Below are 25293 nucleotides of genomic sequence, written 5' to 3'. Positions count from 1 at the left end.
CACTTTGTTTTCAGACTTTTTAAGAAACCACACCTTCTTTTCCTTTTCCAACTAAGCTTGTAAATGGTTATCAGACTGGTCATGTAACATAATATGTGCGTGTGTTTTGAGAAACATTATTCATATTCAACTTAGAAGCATTATTGCCTTGCTGAGTATAGGGCCTTTTCTAAGTAATTTGTGTGCTTTCCCCACACTCAATTAATCTCAGGTTACTTAATTTTCACATCAGGTTTCCCTATTTAAATAAGTCTTTAGAGTAATGTAGTCTATTTGTTTTCTTTTCTTTTTTCGACTTCTTTTAGCTGATTCCTTAGAGGTCGCCGCAGTGGATCATCTGCCTCACCTCACCCTATCCCAGCATCCTCCACTGTCCTCCTCAACAGCATCCATGAACCATCTATGTGGTTTCCTCTTCTCCTTCTGCCTGCCAGCTCATATTCATTTTGCGTTGTCCAATATATCCACCATCCTCCTCTGCACACATCCAAACCAGCTCAGTCTTGCCTCTCTAACTTTGTCTCCAAACTATATCTGTCTTTTTGTAAGTTACACCTTCAAACCATGCACCACAGCAGGTCTCACTATCGTCATGAAAACCTTCCTTTTCTCTCTTACAGCAGTCTGTTCTAAATAAATAAATAGCCTTTTTTAAATAACAAGTATGAACAAGTATTTCCTGATTAGTGCAGTTGTGTGGCCCTAAAATTGTGATTGATGTACCATTTACACTTATTAAGTCGCGGACACCTGTTTCTTTCTTATGAACCCGCCGCAGTACTGTCATTACGAATTTATTACAGGCATTATTTTAGACGCCCCAGTCTTATTTGGGCCCTGCGAGTAAAATACGCGGAAGTTGCGGGCGGAAGTAGCCTCGACGGAAGCGGTCGGTTCTGTCAGGGCAGGAAAAAATTTGCAGAATTTGACACAAAGAGGTGAACCCCACCAAACAACACCGCTTATCCCCCCTTTTCCTCGACACCGGCGTCCGCTGCGATGATCCTGTTAGAAATTAATAACCGCATTATCGAGGAGACGCTGACGCTCAAGTTCGACGGCGCATCCAACGGGTGAGAAATAATCGCTACACCTGGCTAGCACCGCTAGCTTCCCCTTTAGCTTCTTACAGAAGGTGATGGCTTCATTTAAAGAAACGGGGGAGATCGGGTACAGCAGGTTCAACAAAGTTAAGCTATGTGGTCTAAAGAGTATTGATTTTTTTTAAAGTGCAGAAATACACATAGAGTTAGCTTGTTGCTCTGCCTCGACGAGCCGGGGTGTGTCTGCACGGGCGGTGTTGTGCCAAAAATTGTAACCCCATTGAATTTTATCTCCCCTGGCGGTTCTCCCACATACCTTGGAGATAAAACAACAAAGCACACAATAGATACTTAGGTTATATTTACACTGCGCTGCCAATAAATACGAAGCAAATATTTTTAAAAGGTTACATAGCCTTAAGGGAGCTAGCGGGAATAAAGCTAATTTATAAGCTTTTTTTAAAAAATGATTAAGCTATTCCACACTGGTTGATAACATCATATGTAAAATCACAAACCACCTATAAAAACTATTTTTATAAATATAGTATATATTTTTATATGAAGTGAGGACTTTATTTCTTTTTTTCGGACACAATAGGTTTGTCAAGGCAAACTATCTTCTCATTTCCGGTGTCACTCCACCACGGCAGATCAGATTATATGCCCGCGGTGTTTTCACTTAATAAAGACCATTTATTTGCCTTCCGCGGCAGTACATAAAGCTTTTAGTGGCTAAATGATAGCCAACCATCGCCCATCTCTCTCGCTTTTTCTCCTGCTTCCGCATTCCTGTAGTCAGGCTGAGTCAAGTCTGCTCTGCACAGCCAGCAGCTGCAGTTCCTCAGAGCATGAGCGTGTGGACAAGTCGCTGCAGCATCCACCTTTACACTGTTGATTTGCTACTGTGCATTCCCCAGGCATTGCTTATATTGTTTGTTTGTTTGTTTTTTGTTTGTTTTTTAAGCTGTCGTGTCGGGATGATTCATTAAAGCTGTGACTCCATCATGACGTCATTACATAAAACATTTAAATGTTTTGCATTTTAGCAAGCGCACGGCTTCATCTTGCAATTAATTTGTGTCCCAGTCCTTGACTGGCAGCTGGAGTAATACCAGTATTGCACAGTACTGTAACTTGAACAGCAACTAACAGGTCCTGTTCAGATTATAATGTAGAAGAAATAATGAGGGTCAGTTCTGATTAACTCCCCATCCATGTATTTCACAAACTGGTAACCAGCTTACCGTGAAAACACCCTTGACTAAGCTACTCTACACGTGCTGTAAAGCTAGAGATACTGTTGAGCTTTTATGGTTTTATCAGAGGAAGTGATTTAGTTTGGTCAGCTGCAACTGCTACTAGCAGTTCTTTTTGTTTCTCCTTTTGCAGAATAATGTCTGCAAATTCAACCATGTTATTGCGGGTTTTTTTTTTAAATCACCAAACATCGGTATTAGTATCATTCTTAAAAACCTACATTGGATGGGCTCTAATCATCTTTCATCATACAAATATAAAGAATCTAGTGGCAGTAATTATAACAAACGGGAAACAAAGCAATAGCTAGCTAGCTTGTTTGCAGTGTGTGGCTTTGAATGCTGCGATGACCCTTTTTGTTCCCTTTTTAACCATCAAGTCTACTTAAACCTCCTCACTACCTTCATTGTTTCTTTGTTTGTTTTGATGCTATTTAAGATGGTAAATTGAACTCCAGCTTTGTGGGCTTAACAAACTGGTCTCCTCATGTTGTTTCTTTTTCTCCTCACAGAACCAAACCAGAGGCCGTCGATGTGACGTTTGCGGGTGAGTGTCTCGTGCAGCAGCGTGCTATTTTTGCCCCGTTTGTACTATATTTGAATATCCGTGTTTAGATTTTAACACACAGTTTCGATAACGTGGCTCTCTCAGCCGAGTTGAGTCGTCATCACCAGTGTGCCCTTTTTGCTGTCTGGATAAGGAAGGAACTTTTTGCTGTTCTCCAAATTAAATGAAACCAAATCATATGAGCCAGTGTTGGATGGGTCGCATGACATTTCTTTAAATGACTTTAATGTAGTTCATATTATGGCTTATAGATTTCTGTGTGTGTTGTGTCGTGCAGTATTTTGTGTAACCCGCTGTGAAGAAGGTTGTAATGTAATGTTTGGATTTGATCAGACACAATCACATTTTTGTGCACGCCTATTTCAAAATTTAAAGGGTGGTGCTGATGGTGGTGTTGTCTTCAGTTTCCTATTATGCAGCCAGCTTATTGCACATGTTCCTGTAATCAGTGTTGAATCTGAAAACATGGACTGAGATTACTAAGACGTCTCGTCTGTCTAAGTGAGGAATGAAAAGATCGAGGCGTTCATTGGAGTCTTTCCTGAGTTGCTCACCGTGTCTCCTGTGCCTGTTTCAGCTGTGACTGAATGTGTTTAGCGCCTACTAACATGTATTTTACTTATTTCTTATCCATTCCCTTGTCTTCTGTTTTATGTTTGTACAGCACTTTGGTCAACACGAGTTGTTTTTAAATGGGTTTTATAATTCATTTAAAGTTGAGCATTTCTCCCCCGCTGGTATTAACTCTGTGCCTGTGTGCTGCAGACTTCGATGGCGTCTTGTACCACATCTCCAACCCCAATGGGGACAAGACCAAAGTGATGATCAGCATCTCTCTGAAGTTCTACAAGGAGCTGCAGGATCATGGAGCTGACGAGGTAAAACACACACACAAAAGAGAGCGAGAGGCTGGAAAATGTTTCTCAAAACCTGAATACAAAGAATCAGATGATTTTTTTATTTAGCATGTATGACACAGAGGCCTTTGCAGAGTCTTGATTATAGCTGGTTTCACATCCTCTACAACACAAGAACATTCTCGTTATACAGAAAGTGCAATTAAGGATAACCTTAAAAGAGTTATTATTATCACATCTATAGTTTAAATCAGGGACTAAAGCTGCTTTGTATGATTGGTCATCTTATAGCTGTCCTTTCTGCAGCTCCTCAGTTCACCCTTTATCTGAACCCACACACTGTAGGTCCTGTCTCTTTAAGCCACGCTCTCTAAAAGCCCCTTTTTTCTGCTTAGCTGTCCCTCATGTGGGTTTTTACAAACAGAACCTACTTCTTATAAACTCGACTTTGGCTGTGGCTATGATGACCATATAAGGCGATCCACGATGATGTCAGCTCGGCACAAGAGTAGGAAAAAGCAGTTGTGAACCGAGGCTTAAGTACAGTCACAAGGGGGTTACCTTCTTTCCATTCAGTCGCCTTTTTACGGCTATGCTTAATATGAGTCAATTATTGTGATATTGTTTTAATGTGACTTTAAACTTCTTCTAACATGCTGTGGTGTCACAATAAACCAGCCCTGCATGTCGAGCTGCAAACGTGGGTAGAATCTGGTATAAACGTCCACCACACTGCTGGCTGCTGTCTGTACCACGCTTCGGTGTCACTCAGAGGCCTGTGTCCTTTTATGTCTGTGCTGGCGTTTGATACACACATGCAGCATTATTCAGTGCTGTGCATTGGTCCATTTATGCTCTGTTATTCTAAGCAGTGAATAGAAGCTGATCAAAGGCAGATTAAGGGAGAAAACTGCACAACCAAGCAAAATATGTTTTGGTTTCCTTTTAAAGGGGGTAAATCCGGGTGGTCAAGGCACCTGCTGCTTTGTTTTGCATTTTTTTGTGTTGGTGTTTCATCCTTGAGCGCACTAAAAGTGCCCGAGGTTCATCCAGGCTTGAACATAAAGGACCTTTAGTTTTGCTTTGTTCTTCAGCACGATATATGATTATTTTAATGAAAAGCACTAAAACAAACGTGAGGTTTTGGGTTGGTTTTTTGTGGCATCTGATTGAAATATGCTTAGCTTTGTTCAGTTTTCTTCTACCAGATCCCTGATTGGTACATGAGAGTTAATCTGGGACAGTGCGTGCAAGTGTCTTTCATTGCACACTTTGATTTCAGTGATAATAAACCCGAGTGCAAGTGAAACTGTAAAAAGAGCCATGGGTTCAGGCAAGGCTGCTACTGAATTTGATTCCTGATGATGGTGAGTCGATCTGAGATATAAAATAAAAGTAGAATGAGGTCATTATTTCCCTCCACACACACAAACACACACAAACCTACACAAGTGCTCTGTTGCCATGTAAGGAAGAAAGCAGCCGCTGAGGCTTTCAGTAGAAACAGGAAGTGTGTGTGTGTGACTCACCCCAGGCGAGGAAGTGCTGACTGCGAGCAGCAGCCACTGTGTATGAAAGGCTTGGCTTCGCCCCTCCTCGTTCCCTGAAGCTGGGAATAGCGGTGTGAATAGTGGCACATTCGTTTTATTCTTCCTGTGACGAGTCAGTTTGGAAAACAGTTTTTGGATGAGCGGCGCAGGGGCTGTTTTTTAAGCCACTTGCTCATTCTCACACACACTAAAAACTAAATAGGCGCTACACACATTCAGTGTTTGCATGAATTAACACAATGACAGTTTCAGAAAACTGCAGTTTCCTAAAGCTTGGCAGAACGTCAGCTGAGATTTAAAGACACAGTTGATGCTTGTCTGAGATTACTTGTGAGGAGATCCCAGGGTTTGGGTGTGATAACAGCAAAGGCACGAGCCCCCTTTGAAATAAGCTTCAACTGCTTAATAGTGAAAAGTGATCAGGAAGCTTATCAAGATAATTTAAGGCTTTAAACTCCAACAGTGTCACTTTACTCTGGATTCTGTCAAGCACAGGCTGCAAACGTTTTGTTTTGTCCCAGTCAGTAATCTGGCCGCAGCATATGATTGAGCAACTCCAGTATGCAGCGCAAAACAGCAGTCCAGTCTGTGGGTGGAACACAAGGCATGCATAACCACAAAAAAGTTTGGAACAAACTGCTCTCTTGACTTGGCTGCGTTGATTTATCAAAGATTATCTTAAAGTTCTTAACCTGCGTTTTAATAAAAGGAGTTCAAAAGCCCAGGTTACCCATCAGCCGCTCTGTTAGAGGACCAAACAATGTGAAACTTAGCCCTCTTATGGAATAGCTGTTTCATGGGTAAATACAGTTGTAAACCATCTACATAGCAGCAAAATCAAATGTGATGTTGGTATGTCGAGTAATTTGACCTAAAGGGAGCAAGTACAAGGAAGAAAGAACAGACCCCTGTGAGGAGACTGCGACGTTTTTGTGTTAGATTCTTGCCGTTGGTCTGATTTGCATATTGCTCTGTTCATTCCTGAATGACAGGCATCTATTACAGAGGAGCCTCCGACCTTTCATTACCTCCTTGAAACACACACACCTCCTTCCTGTCACAGTACAAGTCTTTCATTGAGCGGCAAGTTTGTTTAGCCACCTCTCTGCTCTGTTGTAAACCACATACTTAAAACGGACCTCTCACGCTCTTATCTCTTATACACATGAAATTCCGGATGTTCAACAAGTCAGTGTATGTATGAGTAATTCCCAGGAGGTAGAAACTATTACAAACATTTGTTTTCTACTCTCAGCTCTGTATGATGTCAGTAAAAGTGGCTATATCACATTTTAACATCCAAACACCAATCCAAGCGTTGACTCTACGGCAGTAATCGTAAAGCTTCAGTGGCCATTTTTCTCCTTTGGATTGAGACACAAACCCAGGCTCCTGTGTCAAAAGCTAGTTTCCTTCTGATACTCGTCTCGAGTCCTGATATCAGTATGTAGATGCGTCCACTGTGGTGAGAAGTCTTGGGACATGAGGAAGCTGCCAAAAGTACTCTTTCATTTATATTAGAGTTCATAAATCTATTAATGAATTTATGTTGCGTTCTTAGATATTAATATTGAGGTTTCTCATGTGACGTCATTAGCACATGCCATATTCTATGTGATGGAGCCACCAGTTGTTAGGGAAAAATGTGTGTTCTCCCACTGGTTGGCAGTGATTCTTTAAAGCTGCTTGTTGTCGCTGGATCAAAAATGTAGCGATTGCTTTGGTTGCCTGTAGTTTTTGATGTTTGTCTGCAAATATCTGTTAACTGCAGGCCCAGCGGTAGTTCAGATTGAAAAGGATGTGGATAAGATACAGCTTGAATCTAATTAGAAATACAGAACATTGTTTTTTAAAGTAAAAGTTATGCTGCAGCACTGCAGCCAACATGTTTCAGAAGGTGCAACTTTTAGTCTGAAAGTTGACCTTTCCCATTTCCTGTTAGCGTCACACTGCTCACAGTATCACTACAGCTCAAAGTCCATCACTTCCCTTTAAATACAGACCACAGCGGTACGCTAGCTGACAAAGACAGTCACAAGAAGGTTTTTTGCTAACCGGTCAAGAACTGAGCGTTTCTATTGACAGGCGGTTGCCAAGGCATCATTGACCAGCATGAAGTCCTGCCTGATTGGGTCTTTAAAAGTTATTTTCCCCACCAACTCCCGTCAACTTCTAGAAACCACTTAAAACCAGTTAGAGAATACTATGCGGGTAGTTGCCAGATGGTTGCAGACCAGTCTCTAGGCCTGGGTGACCAGGACCTTATTCACTTGATCCTACATTGTCACCACGGTTGTCAAACGTCCAAAATGATGGACAGGTTCACACCACATGGTTAGAGGCCATGTTTTTGCAAAATCCCAATAAAGTTCTTCTTCTTGTTTCTTTTTGTTTTTGCAAAGCTACCTTAGATATCAAGTCTAAAAATATGGAGCTGGAAGAGGTCCTCTTAGATCTCACAGGATTCCCACCACATGTGAAAACTACTAAGATTTCCAAGAAAATGAAAGATCTGTTTTGAAAGTGGTTAAAAGAAAGCCTCCAACTTTTAATTTTTCTCCTCTGTGCTATTAAAGCCACACCTTTGGAGTCGGGCCTCTAACAAGACTCTTCAATTAGCAGAGTAATTATTCAGTGTTTTGTTTTTTTTTTAGGCCCATTGAGTAATCTGTCTTTTGCTGTTGTGCTACATTTGTTCTGTGCAGTGCAGCTCTTGAAAAACCACAATACGGATGTGTGTTACAAATAAAGTTCATATTTTTAATTCCAGTTGCTCAAGAGGCTCTATGGGAACTTCCTGGTTTCACCAGAGGCGGGTAAGGTCTTTTTGAGCTCTTTTTTTCTGCAAGTTTCAGAAATCAGCTGAGCCTTGATGCTATTTTTTTTTCCTCGACTGTAAAAATAAAAGCTCTACATGTATTATATTACAGGCTACAACGTGTCCGTCCTCTACGACCTGGACGTTCTACCAGCCAACAAAGATGAGGTTGTCCACCAGGCCGGCATGCTCAAGAGGAACTGCTTTGCCTCAGTGTTTGAGAAATATTTCAAGTTCCAGGAGGAAGGCAAAGAGGGCGAGAAGAGGGCCGTGGTCCACTACAGAGAGGACGAGTCCATGTGAGTGTGTCATGAGAAACATTTAGGAAAGCAAGAGTTAAAGACATTTGTTAGCCATTTCAGCACAGGTCTTAAAGTATATCAAAAATAAATTGATGTATTTCGGACCTCGTTCCTGTCATTTCTCTGGAAGCCAACATAACTTGTGGTCGCTGCAGGTATTTGGAGGCCAAGAAAGACAGAGTGACGGTGGTGTTCAGCACAGTGTTCAAAGACGACGACGACGTCATCATCGGCAAAGTCTTCATGCAGGTGTGTGTGAGGCCACATTTACTGATTTCTACTGTCTTTGCTTAGCTCCTTTTCCATTCGTACCTACTCGGATCGACTCGCCACGACTCGACTTGGATGGACGTCGAGGGAAGAATATACGTGCTTCTATGATTGGTCTGTGGCTATTTATCAGACTTGAGGGATCACTGCGTTATTTTTTTATACCCATTTCCTCTGTTGCTGAGTTTCAAAAAAGGCGGTTTTAATTTTGACCAGCCAATCAGTGGCATGAGGTCTGATGATGACACATTTTAGTACCTGTTTGGAACCTCTGCAGAGCAGATATTTTAAAAGTACCTGGTTCCAAGTGAATGGAAAACCCTGAAAACAGTAGCGAACTGTGCCGAGTCGATCCGAGTAGGTTCTAATGGAAACGGGGCTTTAATTTGCATTACCGCCTCCTACTGGACCAGAGTGGAGCGCTTTCATGTAACATATTCCTGTAATTCCTGTCATTCCGACCACTGACTCCAACTGTATTGCCCTCTCTCTTTTTCTTTTTTCATTTTGATAATTAAAGAAGCTTTAAAAAAGTGCTGCAAACATATTTTTCCTGTGTGTAGGAGTTCAAAGAGGGTCGGAGAGCCAGCCACACAGCTCCCCAGGTGCTCTTCAGCCACAGGGAGCCTCCTCTGGAGCTGAAGGACACAGACGCCGCCGTCGGGGACAACATCGGATACATCACTTTCGGTCGGTGCTTTGTTTTTAGTTTAACAAAGACTCGCATTTGCTGGTCACTTCACAGCTAACGCAGTGGTTTTAATTTGTTGCTTTGTGTTTTCAGTCCTGTTTCCGCGTCACACCAATGCCAATGCCAGAGACAACACCATCAACCTCATCCACACCTTCAGGGACTACCTGCACTACCACATAAAGTGCTCCAAGGTGAATTCACCTCAGCCAGTCACTCCTCTACACTTGATGGTTTTATTTACTTGGCAGTTTTCCGGGTTTCAAATAATTTTACACAACAAAAGTTGTTGTTTTCTTTTGTTTTTTTTACTTTCTTTGCTTTAATCCTTGATCCAGCCCGATCTTTGTCCCAAGTAATAAATGCTTGTTTTGTTCGTTGCAGTGTTATTTCTGAGCTGTTTGGTTGTGTTTGAAGGGCCCTGACAGGTGAACTCAAGTCAGTAAACACACCTGCCAAAGCTGAAAGCTAAAAACCACAAACAATCCTCCACCGCGATAGTGCGGTTTTTCTCTCTTTTTCTTTCTCTACAATACAAAGTCCCGCTGTCGGTGAGATCTCGTCTGACTACCCCCAAGAGGGCGTTTGTGTAGATGCGACGACCCACGAAACAAGACTTGCTTAAGCACGATTGCTCGAACGTGCTTCCTGTAACCCCTAATCAGTGCATGTTTTGTATGACTGACATTTCAGAGATGTGGACGTTGGTTGTCTTTGTCTCAGACAGTGAGCTGACGAGGCAGATGTATTTATAGGCTTAAATGTTAGAAATGCGATGATGTAAACTTAGAAAACAAACAACCGCTGTTTTTTCCGAGCATGAGCAGTTTCGCTCGAGCGATTAGCACAGAGCAAAGCATGCATCCCCCTCCTCTGCCCTGCAGCCTTGCGACCAGGGGAAATGTGCCAACACTGGAGACTAAACACTTAACATCATAAGGTTGCGATTGGCATTGAATCACATGTCCCGTCTCTTCCGCAGGCCTACATTCACACACGTATGAGAGCCAAGACGTCAGACTTCCTCAAGGTGCTGAACCGCGCTCGACCCGACGCAGAGAAGAAGGAGATGAAGACCATCTCGTAAGTAGCCTCTGCTCTCCTCCCTGTTTCTGTCAAACGGAGTTCAACTGATTATATTTGACTTAACACAACCTCACCTGCACTTTAAGGCTTCATCTTCAGCTTTAGCGCATTTCAGATCTTGCACAAGGATGTGTTCGGGAATCAGAAGCATCTTTGTTCGTGATAACTTATAAAAAAGGCAAAACAAGCGGCGGATTCAGGCTGGGGATACTATCTCGGCACTCCTGTTTTTACCAGATAAAAGCGCCTTTTTCATCTTTCAGTCTGTGTGTTTTTGAGGTGTGCAGCATGTTTGCCTGCATAGTTTTCTGCTGTTTGAAAGGTGCGCATACATACAGCGTGAGCTCAGAGAGGCTTTGCACCGAGGCTAATGTGTAACCGAAATAGGAACGATTCGATTGGAAGACTGGACGAGTGCCACTCGCTGCTTCGGCAGTTAGTTGATAAACATTTCTGTTGAATCTCAGGTTGACGACTGACGGGGAAAAAATGTTGATGTGAACACAAAACTGAAATCCAAGTGTCAGTCACCTTTAATGTCACGCAATGACACGAAAGCATGCGACAGATTCCCTTATATGATTGGCAGATTAGATGTGATGATAGGGTTACTTGTGTAGCACTATCGTTTTTGATGTTCAGGTATGCACAAAGATGAATGGAATCTTTCAGTAGCTCTCAGAGGGCCTGCCAAAACACGATACAAACAGGAAATGCACCAACAACAACCTGTAAATATGTCCCTTTTTTTAAATTGCTGAGGATTACAACGTGCAGTCCTTTTTGTTGAACTGTTTTTTTTTAACTTGACTCCGTTTCTTGGAAACTTGTTTACATCCAAAGCTGGAGGCAGCAGTCAGCACGTGTGACACAAATAAGGGGAAATGTTGTGTTTAGCTTGTTTTTTAAGGTACCTACCAGGGCAGGAGAGAGTCGGGCTCGCTCACTGTTCACTGGTTCTGTCTTCATTTTTATCATAACATGTGACCGATGTTCATGTTCTCATCTGACAAAAAACTGTTTTGTCTTTACGTTTTCAGTGGAAAGACCTTCTCCCGCTGAGGCCGACCCTAACCTGAAAAAGTACAATCCACCCCCGCCCCCCCACCTCCTGTGGGCATGCCCAGACGCGCCACAATGAGACTTAACGCCACATCGGACCGGACTTCAGGAAGCCTCTAATTCCCCGCCCGCCCTCCCAGCCTCTCATGTCCAGACTTTTGTTTTGTTTTTGTTTGTTTTTTTTTATTCTTATTTGGTTGAATAATAATGCTGTCCGTACCTGAGGAAACCCTCACAATAAATGGAAAAAGGGCATTCCTTGCTTTGCATAGTTAAAAAGAAAAGAAGAATTATTAGTCCTATATAAATATATATATGATAAAACTGAAATTTTTGATACGATATCTTTTACTCCATTTGGTACTCTTGCTTGCCCTCACAGTCATGATGGATGATTTCAGTCCCCTCTGTACTTTCATGTCTTCTGTACCGTTGTCATGAAAAAAAGAGAAATAAATCACGCTTTAAAAAAAGCATCTTTTTGTTCACTTTTTTTCACTTGATAAAATTTTATCAAGTGAACTGTTTGCTTACTGTCCTGATAGAGGATAGCCAAGAGTGAAAAAACTGAACTCTTTTGCAGTGTGTTTGGGGACACACAACTAAAAGGAAGTTTGTTGTGTGGAGCCAGTTGAGGTGGTTCAGGCATCTGACGAGGATGCCTCTTGGGCGCCTCCTGGGTGAGGTGTTCCAGGCATGTCCCACCAGGAGGATGTCCCAGGGAAGACTCAGGACACGCCGGAGAGGTTGTATCGCTCGGTTGGCCTGGGAACTCCTTGGTGTTCCCCTGGATAAGCTGGAGGAGGTGGCCAGGGAGAGGGAGGTCTGGGCTTCTCTGCTTAGGCTGCTACCCTGCAACCCAGCCCCAGATAAGCAGAAGGAGATTGATGGATGGGTTTGTTGTGTGTTTATTTAGTTGAGGTTCTTCAGTTTTCAAGGATTACCTGGTCCTGGAGAAATCGGGAACAAAGGCGACTAAGGTGACTTTGAATGTGGGATTGTTGTTCAATTCAATTCAATTTTATTTATATAGCGCCAAATCACAACAAAAGTCGCCTCAAGGCGCTTCATAGATACAGAGAAAAACCCAACAATCATATGACCCCCTATGAGCAGCACTTTGGTGACAGTGGGAAGGAAAAACTCCCTTTTAACAGGAAGAAACCTCCGGCAGAACCAGGCTCAGGGAGGGGCGGGGCCATCTGCTGCGACCGGTTGGGGTGAGAGAAGGAAGACAGGATAAAGACATGCTGTGGAAGAGAGACAGAGATTAATAACAGAGAGAGGTCTGTTAATACATAGTGAGTGAGAAAGGTGACTGGAAAGGAAAAACTCAATGCATCATGGGAATCCCCCGGCAGCCTACGTCTATTGCAGCATAACTAAGGGAGGATTCAGGGTCACCTGGTCCAGCCCTAACTATATGCTTTAGCAAAAAGGAAAGTTTTAAGCCTAATCTTAAAAGTAGAGATAGTGTCTGTCTCCTGAATCCAAACTGGAAGCTGGTTCCACAGAAGAGGGGCCTGAAAACTGAAGGCTCTGCCTCCCATTCTACTTTTAAATACTCTAGGAACAACAAGTAGGCCTGCAGAGCGAGAGCCAAGTGCTCTAATAGGGTGATATGGTACTACAAGGTCATTAAGATAAGATGGGGCCTGATTATTGAAGACCTTGTATGTGAGGAGCAGGATTTTGAATTCACTTCTGGATTTAACAGGAAGCCAATGAAGGGAAGCCAAAACAGGAGAAATCTGCTCTCTCTTTCTAGTCCCTGTCAGGACTCTTGCTGCAGCATTTTGGATTAGCTGAAGGCTTTTCAGGGAGTTTTTTGGACATCCTGATAATAATGAATTACAGTCGTCCAGCCTGGACGTAATAAATGCATGAACTAGTTCTTCAGCGTCACTCTGAGACAGGATATTTCTAATTTTAGAAATGTTGCGCAAATGGAAGAAAGCAGTCTTACATATTTGTTTAATATGTGCGTTGAAGGACATGTCCTGGTCAAAAATGACTCCAAGGTTCCTCACAGCGTTACTGGAGGCCAAGGTAATGCCATCCAGAGTAAGAATCTGGTTAGATACCATATTTCTAAGATTTTCAGGGCCGAGTACAATAACCTCAGTTTTATCTGAATGAAGAAGCAGAAAGTTAGCGGCCATCCAGGTCTTTATGTCTTTAAGACATTCCTGCAGCTTAACTCATTGGTGTGTGTTCATGGACAGATAGAGCTGGGTGTCATCTGCATAGCAGTGTAAATGTATGCTATGTCTTCTAATGATACTGCCTAAGGGAAGCATGTATAGTGTAAACAGAATTGGTCCTAGCACTGAACCCTGTGGAACTCCATGATTAACCTCAGTGTGTGAAGAGGACTCTCCATTTACATGCACAAACTGGAGTCTATTAGATAGATATGATACAAACCACTTGTTGGTGAGTATTTTAGAAATTGCTAATCTACTGACATTTTTCCCAGACAACCAACTCTGGAGTTTACAGAGGATGGTCTGAACAACAGAAAATAAACACAGTGAGCTGCAAAATGTTGCTGCCAGAGGAGAACAGCCAGACTGCTTTGAGCTGAAATGAAGGCAGCAGTAATTCAAATAACCACTTGTTACAACCAAGGTATGCAGAAAAGCATCTCTGGATGTGGAGAAAATCACAACTAATGGGTGGGCTGCAGCAGAAGACCACACTGGGTTCCACTCCTGTTAGCTAAAAACATGAGTTACACAGGCTCCCCAAAACTGGAGTATGTCTGGTCTGATAAGTCTAGATTTAGTTTCAAACCTTCAAATAGTAGGTTGGTGTAAACAACATTAAAGCTTGGGTCCATTCAAGCTGCTGGGGATGGATAATGGTGCTTGGTACCTTTGCACTTCTGAGCTCTTAGCTCCAACTGAACATCCTTTAAACACCACGACCTACCTGAGAAATATTGTCCATTCTTTATGACCACAGTGCACCCATCTCCTGATCACTGCTTCCATCAGTCAACTCAAACTGCTTTCTTCAACATAATGACTTCACTTCAAAGCCAAGAAAACATCTTTGGGATGCGGTGGAACAGGAAATTCACATCATGGACGTGCAGCAGACAAACCGTAAGATGCTGGACCAGAATCTCTGACGATTTTTTCCAGCACCTTGTTCAATCTGTGCCACGAATAACTGAGGATGTTCTGAAGACACGAAAGGGGTCCAACCCAGTACTTCCAAGGTGTACTTAATAAAGCATAGAAATCTCTGCCTTTCATGAAACTTTTGGTTTATTATGATGTTTAAATGCAAACTTAAACATAAATTGTATCAAAGCTCTTGGTAATAAAAAGACTAAATGACTGCTCTTTTACAATATCAGTTTACATGATAGTAAATAAATGAAAACGGATACAGATGCACATATAAGTGAGTTTGTTTGAATTTGTATTCATAACACTGTTTTTGATGAATTTCTTTCAACCATCTATTTTTGTCACATCTGTTTTTACTATTTGTTCATCTAATTTCACAGATGAGATAGAGGGATACTTGTTAAGCAAACATTTGATGGCAAATGGCTCTTAAATGTGAATATTTTGCTCTTTTTCTGTCCTACCTTATGGCAAACTGTATAAGCTTTGGGTTGAAGCATTGGTGGACTTTCTAAAAGACATTTGAGGATGTTTCTTGTTGCTAAAGCTATAGTGACTGGGCATATCTGAACATTAAGAGTTTTAAGGCACCAAAAATGAACTTTTGTCTGTGAAGACTAAAGTTTTTATTTAAGACAAAAAAATAAATAAATGAATGAGAGGTAAAACTTGAGGGGGTAGGGACAAATAAGTAAATACTTCTGCCTACTCCTTTTCAAACAAATAATGGAATGATATTTTGTAATGATTGTGAAGGCACATGTTTGAAATGTTTGAAATAAAAATGAACTTTAGTCTGTGAAGATCAAACTTATGCCAATTTGTGATCCTCTTTTTCTGAGTGACTGCACTATCACTGCAGTAACTGCCAAGTAATTCATGTATGAAAGAATAAATCAATAAGACGCTGCTGAGCATTTGTCTTTCAAAACCACATCTTTTTATTTCATGCACAGCTGAGAACATAAACCACAACAGCACCTCAGAGTAACTTTACAGGTTTGACAGCACCAGTACAGAAGGCAGTTTTAATTTGCTGAACAGCAGAAAAAGAAAATAACCGAACTGAAAAAAAAGAAAGCATTTAAGATCAAGCTGTCACCACTTCACCCTCAGTTACGGGCTTTTCTTCTTCCTTTTCGGAATCAGAGGAGGAAGAAGAGGAGGAGGAGGAAGAGGAGGAGGAGGAGGAAGAGGAGGAAGAAGAGGAGGAGGAGGAATCCTTCTTAGTTTTGGACTTCTTGGACTTTTTAGATTTCTTCTTTTTAGCAGAGCTGCTGACTGCAGCCTCTTCCCTGCTACTAGCATTTGAGTCAGCCTGGATGGGGGGTTCCTCCTCCACTTCAGGAGCTTCTGGGGGGGCTGATTGATTAGAGGGAGCGCTTTCTTGTTTTGCAACTACTTCTTGTTTTATTATTTCACCCTGTTCCGGAACGTCATCTTCTTTAGTTTGTTGCCCTGTAAACAAAAAGACATATTTTAGAGGTTACAAATATGCCTTTAGTCAGTTAGTTCCTGTTACCTGTTTATGAGTTTGCTGAGAATCAAAAATATTTGGTTTAATGGTGATTGATTAGCTTTTGAAAATAATTATTCATTGGATTAAGATGTAGAGTTAAAATATGGTGTTATTGCAATGGTCTAGTGCATTTTAGTGATGCGGCTAGCTTTAAAGAGGTAGTTTAGAAATGTTGGGAAATGTGCTTATTTTCTTCCTTGCTGATGCCTAATGCTAGTTAGTGTTGGCACCAAAAGTATCAGTGGGTGACACTATGGAAGCTTTTTTATGCTACTAAAAAAGAAAAAAGGTGAAGACTTTTGGTTAATATCTCCAAAGTTTTACTTAATGACTCAGTGATTTCAAGTTCAGTATTTTGAAATTTTGACCATTCAAATTTTCAGATTAGGAGTCTCAATTTTTTTAAAATAAATAACTCAAAATTTCAAATTTCAACTTTACTCAAACTTTGAGTTATGCATCCCAAAACTTTGACTAAACTTGAAATTTTAAATTAGGTATGTTGAAATTTCAAGTAAATAACTAAAATTTCAAATTTTCAGGTACAAAATCAATTCAACTCAGAATTTTGGTTAATATCTCAAAAAAATCTGACTTAATATTCACATTTTGAAATTTTGATGACTCAAAATTTCAAGTTAGCTATCTCAACATTTTGACATAATGCCTCAAAATTTGAAGTTATGTATCTTGAAATTTCAAATTAATAACTTGAAATTTTGAATTGGCCAACTGGACATTAATCCAAATTTTGTGGAGGACTTTTTTATAGTAGCAGAAATCAGCTTCCATAGTACACAGCTATTTGTACACACACACACACACACATATATACACACACACACATATATGTATATATATATGTATGTATATGTATGAATGTATCTAAGTAGGTGATTCATTATTTTCTTTTTGCTAAGCTAAGTTAAGCTAACTGTCTGCTAGTTATACTTAAGGGACTAAAGTAAGACTTGTAACTACCTTCTCATCTAATTCTTGGCAAGAAAGTCAGTAAGCATACTTCCCAAAACTGTTAACTCAGCATTTAGATTTTTCTGTAATTTCCTATTTTTGTTCACATTTAGAGTCCTAAAGGGAAGACAAGGGTCAGATTCTGGTATCTTTACTTTGTTTCCTGTTGGAGTGGAGTCATACCAAACTGAACGCATCATAGGCAGTAACTGACCCAAGTCTTGTTTAGCGATATGAATCTTGCTGATCAGGTCTCGGCACGTGGATGCGTGACAGACACGTTCATTGTGATTTAACTTTTTTTTTTCTTGGCAGATCCCAAACTTACCTTGCGGTATTGCATCCGTTAAAGCAAACTCTGCGCTGTCAGGGAAGAAAAGCATAAAGAGCTAACACACCAAGTGGGAAATAAGCACACAGTGCCAACATTCACATGGTGTTTTCCCTTAATGTTGAACCGTAAAACTACATTAGGTAAAGATTTGCAGGCTAAAAAAAGCCCTTACCAGGAAATTACAGACATTAAAACACAACGTGGTTTCACCTTAAAGCAACAATACAGGAAATATAAAGAGAATAGTGCCTCTGTTTTCATTCTGAACTACTTATTTTATAGCTATTTTGTTACCAACTGCCCTCGCCAGAAATGCTTTTAACAAATAATCAAATTTATTAAAGATTTATTTTCATTTTCTATAACTAACTGAATTAAATTAAACAAATGACAGCAGATCTAAAGATCTGGTTTCATATAAGATGTCAGTCCTTTGGGTAAAAGTGCTGTGTTTTACTTATTATGTATGGAGGTAAAGCACCACATGACTAAACAGACACTCTGTTCTGCCAGCTGGCAAACCTGTTTTATACCCGCAACAGGTTTAAAAGTAAACAGGATGCACCTGCCATCATCCTTACTTTTCAACATCATCAAATAAGCGAGAAAGAAGTTCTTGGTACTGTTCGAGTTCCTTCTCCAGCTTCAGCTTGACAGACAGCAGGTTTTTGTTGGCGTCTAGCTGCAGCTCCACCTGTTCCCTCACGTCTCCGAGGTCCTGCTCCAGCCCATGAATGATCTTGTTGGATGGCTCCAGGCGATGACCATACTCCATTTTGATGTTTCTCAGGGTTTGCTCCACAGTGCGCAGCTACCAATGAAAAACAAACCTTAAGAATACTCGATATTGATATTTTGTTCATGTTTTCTGTTTCTGTGTCAACCAAAGACAAACGTCAATCTTGTCCTGATACTGAGATTGTGTTGCATGATTTTGTAATGTACTGCATTTGAACAGTCTTGCATTCACTCTTGTGCGCTTACCTTGTTGTTCTTGGTCTGAATCTGAATTTCCAAAGTTTGCTTCTGTTTCTGGAGATCTTTGAGCTCATTCTTTCCAGACTCCAAGGCCTCAGTATTCTGGGCCTCTTCCACCTTGATGGTTTCAAACTGGGGGAGAAATAATATGATGAAAACAGTGAGAGAAACTGAGACAAGGAAGCACATCATTCCCAGCTTTAATCTTCCATACCTTGTCTTTGTACCATTCATCTGCCTCCTTCAGGTTCTTCTCAGCCACTTTCTCATAATGTCTGCGGACATTCTGGACAACGTCACTCAGGTTGTTGTCCTGGGACTTAATCTCCACTGTCACATCTGAGTCCTTGATCTTCTCAAGCAGAGAATCAACCTCCTGCAAGACAAACACAAGTTACAAGTTTCACACAATACAGCACTGAGCGTGTGACTTTTAACATGCTGGTTTTCCTCCTTACTTTCTTGTGTTCCCTCTTGAGACGCTCAAGCTCATCATTAACCATTTTGATCTCTTCCCTCGTCTGGTCGCAGCTCAGTTTGGTATCATCTTTGGCCCTCTTCAGATCCTCCAGGTCCTTTTCTAATTCTTTGCATGTCTTATTCTCATCATCCAGCCTGCATCAACAGAAGGAGCCTGGCTTCAAACTTCACAAACGCTACAAATGCTATGTTGCTGTTACAAATTTGTCGTTTATTTTCTGAGCCCTTGCCTGGACGGCATTCACACTCACTTGTTCTTGAAGTCTTCATTTGCCAGTCTGTTGTTATCAATCTGCAGCAGCAGCTTTGCATTGTCATCTGTGATGTCTTTGATCTGATCAAATAAGGATATGCATTAATAGTTAGAATTTAAGATTACATTAAAGAAAGTATAGTCAGAAATTTATTTGCATGTTAATTCCAAGAATGAAAGAAAGAAAGAAATCTGACCCACCTCCCTTTTGAGGTTATCCAGGGGTTTCAGGATTCCATCCCAATCACGCCCCTCGGGTACTTTCCTCTTGGCCAGGATGTCGTCGATCTCTTTCTGCAGATCGTTGTTCTCCTCCTGAAGCTGCTTCACTCTGTTCAGGTAGCCGGACAGCCGATTGTTCAGGGTCCGCAGTGTCTCCTTGTCGCCACCGGGAGCGACGAGAGTTTCCGGGGCGCTCGGAGCCTGGGAGGCTACGGGCTTGGCAGCAGCTTTATGGATGGGAGCCGAATCTTTTTCTGTCTGGTTGCCCAGCACTTTGCGCAGCCCATCCAGGGTCGACACGGACGCCTTGGCACCCCTTCCCCCGGCTCCACCAAACATGCTGGCAGCGCTGTTTGAAGGCATGATGATCGTTGCTGGATGAAAGAGTGAGAGAGAGCAGACACTGACACCGAGCGTCTAAGGCGCCTGATGGAGGATGCAGGTAGTTCTTATACTTGTTTTTTCGCACGAATCCGCCCCCCAGAGACGCCATTGGCCCCGGTGCTCCTGGACAGACTGGTTTAGAGTCGAAATTCAAGTATTTCACGTTGACCTTTCCATTTAATATCGCACTTGTCCTCTCGTGATTGGACGCACGCAGAGTTTGGGGCAGGTGAGGGGTTGTACCTGTCCACCTATAAAGAAGGTGATCTGCAGGGCTGCAGGCGCCTTCTCCCCTCACCTGTTCAGCCACACTCCAGCTCTTCGCTTCAAGCTTCAGTATGTCCAAACCAAGAGACTACAGCAGCCAGTCCTACTCCCCCAGCAGCAAGAAGCCGCTCAGAAGCGTCCCGACCGACAGAGTCGATTCATCGGGAAAATCCAAGGAGAAGAACGAATTGGTTGGACTCAATGACAAGTTCGTCGCGCTCATTGAAAAGGTTTATTATTATTATTATTATTATTATTATTATTATTATTATTATTATTATTATTGTTATTGTTGTTGTTGTTGTTGTTGTTGTTATTGGGTTGTTGTTTTTGTCTTTCTTGTTGTTCTTATTTGTCATAGTGCAACCTTTTGGTTTATAATGACATGCCAAAAATGCTTAACTGGGTAACAACAGTTGAATAATAAGTAAATAAATCCAAATCTGATGAATAAGCAGAGACAGAATAAATAAATTACGCGCACACACAAAAACATCCTGTTTATTTGTCCTCCGTCTCCGTCTTCGAGGATTATGTTTTTTGTTATATTTAAATGTTACAAGTCTGCGTCTGCGCGCTTTGTTTTTTACATTTTAATTATCATTAATTTTTGGATTTTTCACTTATAATTATTTTTCTTTTTAAGTGCTTTTACTGCGATTTGAAAAAGTGCAAATGGCCCATGAATAGTGTTTCCTGTCGGCTCAAACCAATTATGTTACCGGAGGCCACAAAAAACAAGTCTATCTGCAGTTCATTTTCTTCATATGCACATAATCAGAGATAGGCCTGCACGTAGGATGCCACCTTGTGGAAAAATGAGAAAACGTCAACGTCTAAGGTCAGCAGTGAGTCGCCATTATCATGTGCAGTATGGAGATTAAGGATTCCACAGAGACACATTGTTGTGATGCATTCCTACCCATGTTGTCTGTCTGTGTCTTGTAGGTGAAAAACCTGGAGAATGAGAAGAGAAGACTTGAGACAAAGCTGAAGATCCTCAGGGAGCAGGAGGACTACAACGGGAAGGTTGAGTATCTTGTGAAGCAGCTGGAGAACGAGCTGGAGCAGCAGATTGAAAGCTTGAAATCCGACCAGAACAAACTGCAGCCTGAGCTGCAGGAGATCCAGGACGAGGTGGACAATACCAAGGAAAGGTCAGCAAATCACAGGGCGGCTGATTTTACTGAACATGTTGATTGTTGCAATAAAACTTGTAACTTCATCAGTTTTTCACCTTTTTATTTGGAATTGGTTTCAGGTATGAAGACCAGTTGCGCCAGAGAGGTGACCTTGAGAACGACTTTATTGTGTCTAAAAAGGTACTGTGAGCTTTAAAGTTTTATTCATCACTGTGTCGTCACTGGAGGCACATGTATGTATATTTAATGTGTGTGTTACAGGAAGTAGACGAAGGCCACTTGGAGGCAGTAGCTCTGGCTGTGGATCTTGAGGACCTGATGAGAACAATGGCCTTCCTCAGGCTCGCATTTGATGAGGTAATGAAAGTGATGAAAATCCACTTAGTGACACTGAATTAACAGTATTGGTAATTACAAATGACAGGTGGTCTAATAAATTTGGTGTGTGGGTCTTTTTCTTTGTCTCCACAATAACTCACTGTCTCCATGTCTGCCCCTGCAGGAGATCAAGGAGCTGGAGTCACGCATCCAGAACAAAACAGTGGTCCTACAGGACAACACCAGACGTTCTCTGGACATGGACCAGTTCATCAAGGCCGTTGAGAATCAATATGCTACCATGGCTACCCGCACCAGGGAAGAGGCTGAGCAGTGGAACCAGAGAAAAGTATTTTTCTATGATTGCTTATATGACATTCAGTCTTACCGCAGATGTTTTGAGTATTTGACCTCCCTGTTCCCACTTTAGATGGAATCTCTGGTCCAAACTGTAGGAGAGCGCGAGCAAGAAGTGCGTGACATAAAGAGGGAGATTTCAGACTTGCTGCGTCTCATCCAGAGGCTTACAGCAGACCTGGAGAGTCTCAGAAGGAAGGTTGGTTCCCCTTAGATACATTATTTGGACAGTATTTAGTCAGCACGCACGTTGTCCATCTAGTCACTGCTGATGTTATCTTATCTCTGTTTTCCCATCAGGAAGAGGCCCTCATGAATGACCTGGATGATGCTAGAAAAGAGGGTGAGGAAAATCTCAACAAGGCCCGGGAAAATATCGCTCTGCTGGAAGATTGTTTGAAGCGGGCCAGGCAGGACTTGGCTTCACTGATCCGTGATCACCAAGAGCTGCTGAACATCAAGCTGGCCATGGACATCGAGATCAACACCTACCGCAAGCTGCTGGAGGGCGAGGAGCAGAGGTATGTAAGCAGAGGGAGCATCGAAAAACCAAAGAGAAAAAAATAATAATAAAATACCGTATTATCTAAATGTAGTGCTTGTACTAATATCTGTGTCTGCTCTATCTCCAGAATGAGCTACCTAACGCGCCAATCAGGTGAGAACCTTTGTTGTCTACTGACACATAAGTGTATACATTTTTATTCTTTATTTTACTAATTCTGTACAAATTTCCCTTTAATAAAATCAAAAATCTATATCTTCTAAAGACAGTGGTTCCCAATAGTTGTGGCTCAGGATCCCTTATCGTGTTCTTTACTCAGGAATAGTTGAGTGAAAATATGAGTGATGATTTTATTCGTCCTTTTTTTTTAGTGTGAATATTGTTGGTGCTAAAATTGCAAAAACGGAGTTCTGACACTTGCAGAATATTGTCCTCCAAGCCCCAGTGTGGGATCTGAGCTCTAGCTTCAAAACCACTGAATATAAAGTGATTCATTTCTTTCTAATAAACCACTAACAAAGCTTTGTCATCCAATAATGCATTACTGCTGATCAATGTGACTATTTCACGTGTCCAAAAAGGCCTCAATTTTGGTCATCCAGTAAACCAGTGATGTCAGTAGAAACCAACAGAGAGAGTTAAATAAAGCAAAACGTTAACACATAAAAAAAGATCAATCTAAATTGAAAAATCAATCAAAAGCGAGCCAAACCAGTAACATCCATTTCACACATATCAGCATTCTCATGCTTGATAAATTTTTTTCATCCTACTAAAATCAAACCTCTTTTTTGCTCAGATTTCTAAAAACAAACCAACCAATCCAAGTCCTTACTTGCACGCAGACGTTCACCTGCCGCCGACGCGATACGTGCCAGCCAAACCGAAAGCCACCGAACCCACCCCTGTCCGGGATATCGCCGTCACCACGCCCACCATTGCCCCGGACACCACTATTGTCCCACCAGTGTCCCCTGCCACCAAGAAGCGCCTGTTGATCCGGTTGGAAGTGGAAGAAGGCAAACTTGTGTCTGAAAGTTACCATTACACTGACTGATTGACTGGGACTGTCTGTCATGCCTCTGTCTGCAGCGTTAGAGTATGTCAGCTCAATCAGTCAGAGTCACCGATGGGGCTTTAAGCCTGTCCCAGCTGACATGGTGCCAGAAGAAGTGTGCCTGAGCTGGTCCAATCCATCACAGGCCGATATCCGCAAACTGTGAATCAATGTGAATGAAAATGTGAAACTAATTCAAACGAAGTTAAATTTATTTAAATTAAATATCCAGATTTTTTTAAATTTGTTTTTTATATATAATAATCTTTTTTAGTTTGTGTGCTTTCTGGAAGAGTGAGCAGTAACAGCAGCTTCCCGGCAGGTTGAACGTTTGCCTAAAAATTGTGCGTGAATGTGTTCGTGTCAAGCAGTGTTTCTGGAAATGTTTTCTTTTCTTTGTTCGCATTCGTAAAGGCTTGTGGTGCTCCATTGTAGTTTTGGTTTTTTCTATTTCTCTTAAACATTTGTGAGCGAAATAGGAATCGGGCAGCTCTCTGTAAAAACACTGCAAAGGTTTCTCAGCGACATCAGCAGCAAAATAAGGAACTTGGAGGTTTAAAGGTGCAATTAAAGGAGTGGAGAGGAGATATATGCATACGTTTCTTCATAGAGTGACAACAGGGCTTGGAATGGCTTTTCATGCAAAAACAAATCAGAATATTTCAGTGGTGCTGTAAGCTGTGCATCTTTACACAATGCTGCAAAGGGATGTTTTTTCTTATGTGTGTGGGACTTCTTACCTCAGCTTATGCCAAAGTGACATCTATCATTTGGGTGAATGTGTGCAGCGCAATAGCAATAAAATAATTCATGAAGCAAAAATGATTAATGTGTCTGCTGTCTTCATTTCATACTTACTAAGGCACAAAATTATATAAACATATATCCAACCCAAATTCTGGAATTAACCAAGGAATGATCTATTATCAGTGCAGTGATTCACATGTTTCAGCTGACAACAGGTGGTTTACTAGCTGGGCCCACGTCCTCATTTTAGGTTTGACAGCGTTTTGTAGTAGATAAAGGCGAGTGGCTTAAACATGAATTGATCTGCGGTTTGGCCTAACAGCTATTCAACACAGTAATAAAACCTGGAAGGATAATGGTGAAGAATCATCTGTGAGACAGAGATTTGATTAAATCAAATTGTAAGAAATCAACAGTAGAATTCAAAGTTTGGTTTAATAGTGAATGTAAGAACATTTTCATGCAATGTACGGCCTTAAGAAAACACTTATCAGTGAAGCCAATGAGAAGGTTTCAGTTTAGGGAACATAAATATTGGCGTTGGGAGCAGTGGAAAAAAGTTGTTGCCTGATGAGTCGGTTCAGAAGAAAAGTGACCAGTAACGCCTACCAGGCAATCCTGTAGGGGCACTGGGGCAACTACCTTTTTTGGGGGGCACCTTGCCCTCTGACTCCTGTGGATATTCATCAGCCTGAGCTATTTAAAATGAATCATGTCCAACTTATGAACAAACATCTTTTGAAAGCTGCGACAGGGTCTCTACATTCACGTTGGAGCATTAGCAGACCCACAGAGCCACATTAATGAGACATAATGTCACATCCCTGGCATTGTGTTGTCTTTGTTCTGCTACTCCAGGTTTCTAGTTTCCTTATTTCGTGATTTCGTGTCTCTTCTCTGTTCTGCGTTTCTGTCCTTGTTATAGTTTCTGCATCAGAGTGCCTTCAGTCCTCACTTTTCAATTATCTTTTCATTTCTTCCTGTTTCACACTGCGGGTTTGTCGTCTCGTGTTTCGGTTTTGCTTCCTGGTTTTTGTTTCCCTGCTGTGGGATCATCTGCTCTGCCGTCAAGTACATTTTACCTTTACTCGTGTTACCTTCGTCTAATATGT

The 25293-nt window shown here is 41.5% G+C and overlaps 3 protein-coding genes across 4 annotated transcripts; 2 read left to right on the top strand and 1 right to left on the bottom strand.

Annotated features, from left to right (window-relative positions):
- The first annotated feature begins 844 nt into the window (after window positions 1-844).
- Window positions 845-11796, top strand: arpc2 (actin related protein 2/3 complex, subunit 2). Its single transcript, XM_086283048.1, has 10 exons — window positions 845-1073; window positions 2815-2849; window positions 3636-3748; window positions 8048-8093; window positions 8208-8394; window positions 8553-8646; window positions 9231-9357; window positions 9452-9552; window positions 10341-10441; window positions 11485-11796. Exons 1-10 carry the CDS (start codon window positions 1000-1002, stop codon window positions 11504-11506), a joined length of 900 nt encoding a protein of 299 aa, XP_086139174.1. The 5' UTR covers window positions 845-999; the 3' UTR covers window positions 11507-11796.
- Window positions 11797-15563: 3767 nt separating this feature from the next.
- Window positions 15564-20068, bottom strand: LOC147302945 (keratin, type I cytoskeletal 18-like). The gene is made up of 8 exons (XM_086283274.1): window positions 19384-20068; window positions 19181-19263; window positions 18908-19064; window positions 18664-18825; window positions 18456-18581; window positions 18053-18282; window positions 17466-17500; window positions 15564-16104 (listed from the first exon to the last, which is right to left on the bottom strand). The coding sequence occupies exons 1-8, from the start codon at window positions 19765-19767 to the stop codon at window positions 15737-15739; spliced, it is 1545 nt and encodes a 514-aa protein (XP_086139400.1). The 5' UTR covers window positions 19768-20068; the 3' UTR covers window positions 15564-15736.
- LOC147302944 (intermediate filament protein ON3-like) lies at window positions 19454-24252 on the top strand. 2 transcript variants are annotated; one of them, XM_086283276.1, is made up of 9 exons: window positions 19454-20285; window positions 21004-21212; window positions 21317-21377; window positions 21459-21554; window positions 21700-21864; window positions 21946-22071; window positions 22173-22393; window positions 22505-22530; window positions 23223-24252. In XM_086283276.1, the coding sequence occupies exons 1-9, from the start codon at window positions 20127-20129 to the stop codon at window positions 23432-23434; spliced, it is 1275 nt and encodes a 424-aa protein (XP_086139402.1). In that variant the 5' UTR covers window positions 19454-20126; the 3' UTR covers window positions 23435-24252. The 2 variants fall into 2 exon arrangements, with proteins under 2 accessions (XP_086139402.1, XP_086139401.1); XM_086283275.1 differs by having other exon boundaries at window positions 19455-20285; window positions 23177-23319.
- The last annotated feature ends 1041 nt before the right edge of the window (window positions 24253-25293 follow it).

Source organism: Aulonocara sp. 'chitande type north' Nkhata Bay, linkage group LG23 (genome assembly GCF_057382095.1).
Source record: "Aulonocara sp. 'chitande type north' Nkhata Bay isolate Kocher_YH1m ecotype deep benthic linkage group LG23, A_spYH_male_GT1.1, whole genome shotgun sequence".
NCBI classification, from domain to species: domain Eukaryota; kingdom Metazoa; phylum Chordata; class Actinopteri; order Cichliformes; family Cichlidae; genus Aulonocara; species Aulonocara sp. 'chitande type north' Nkhata Bay.
This window is presented reverse-complemented; position numbering and strand designations above follow the sequence as displayed.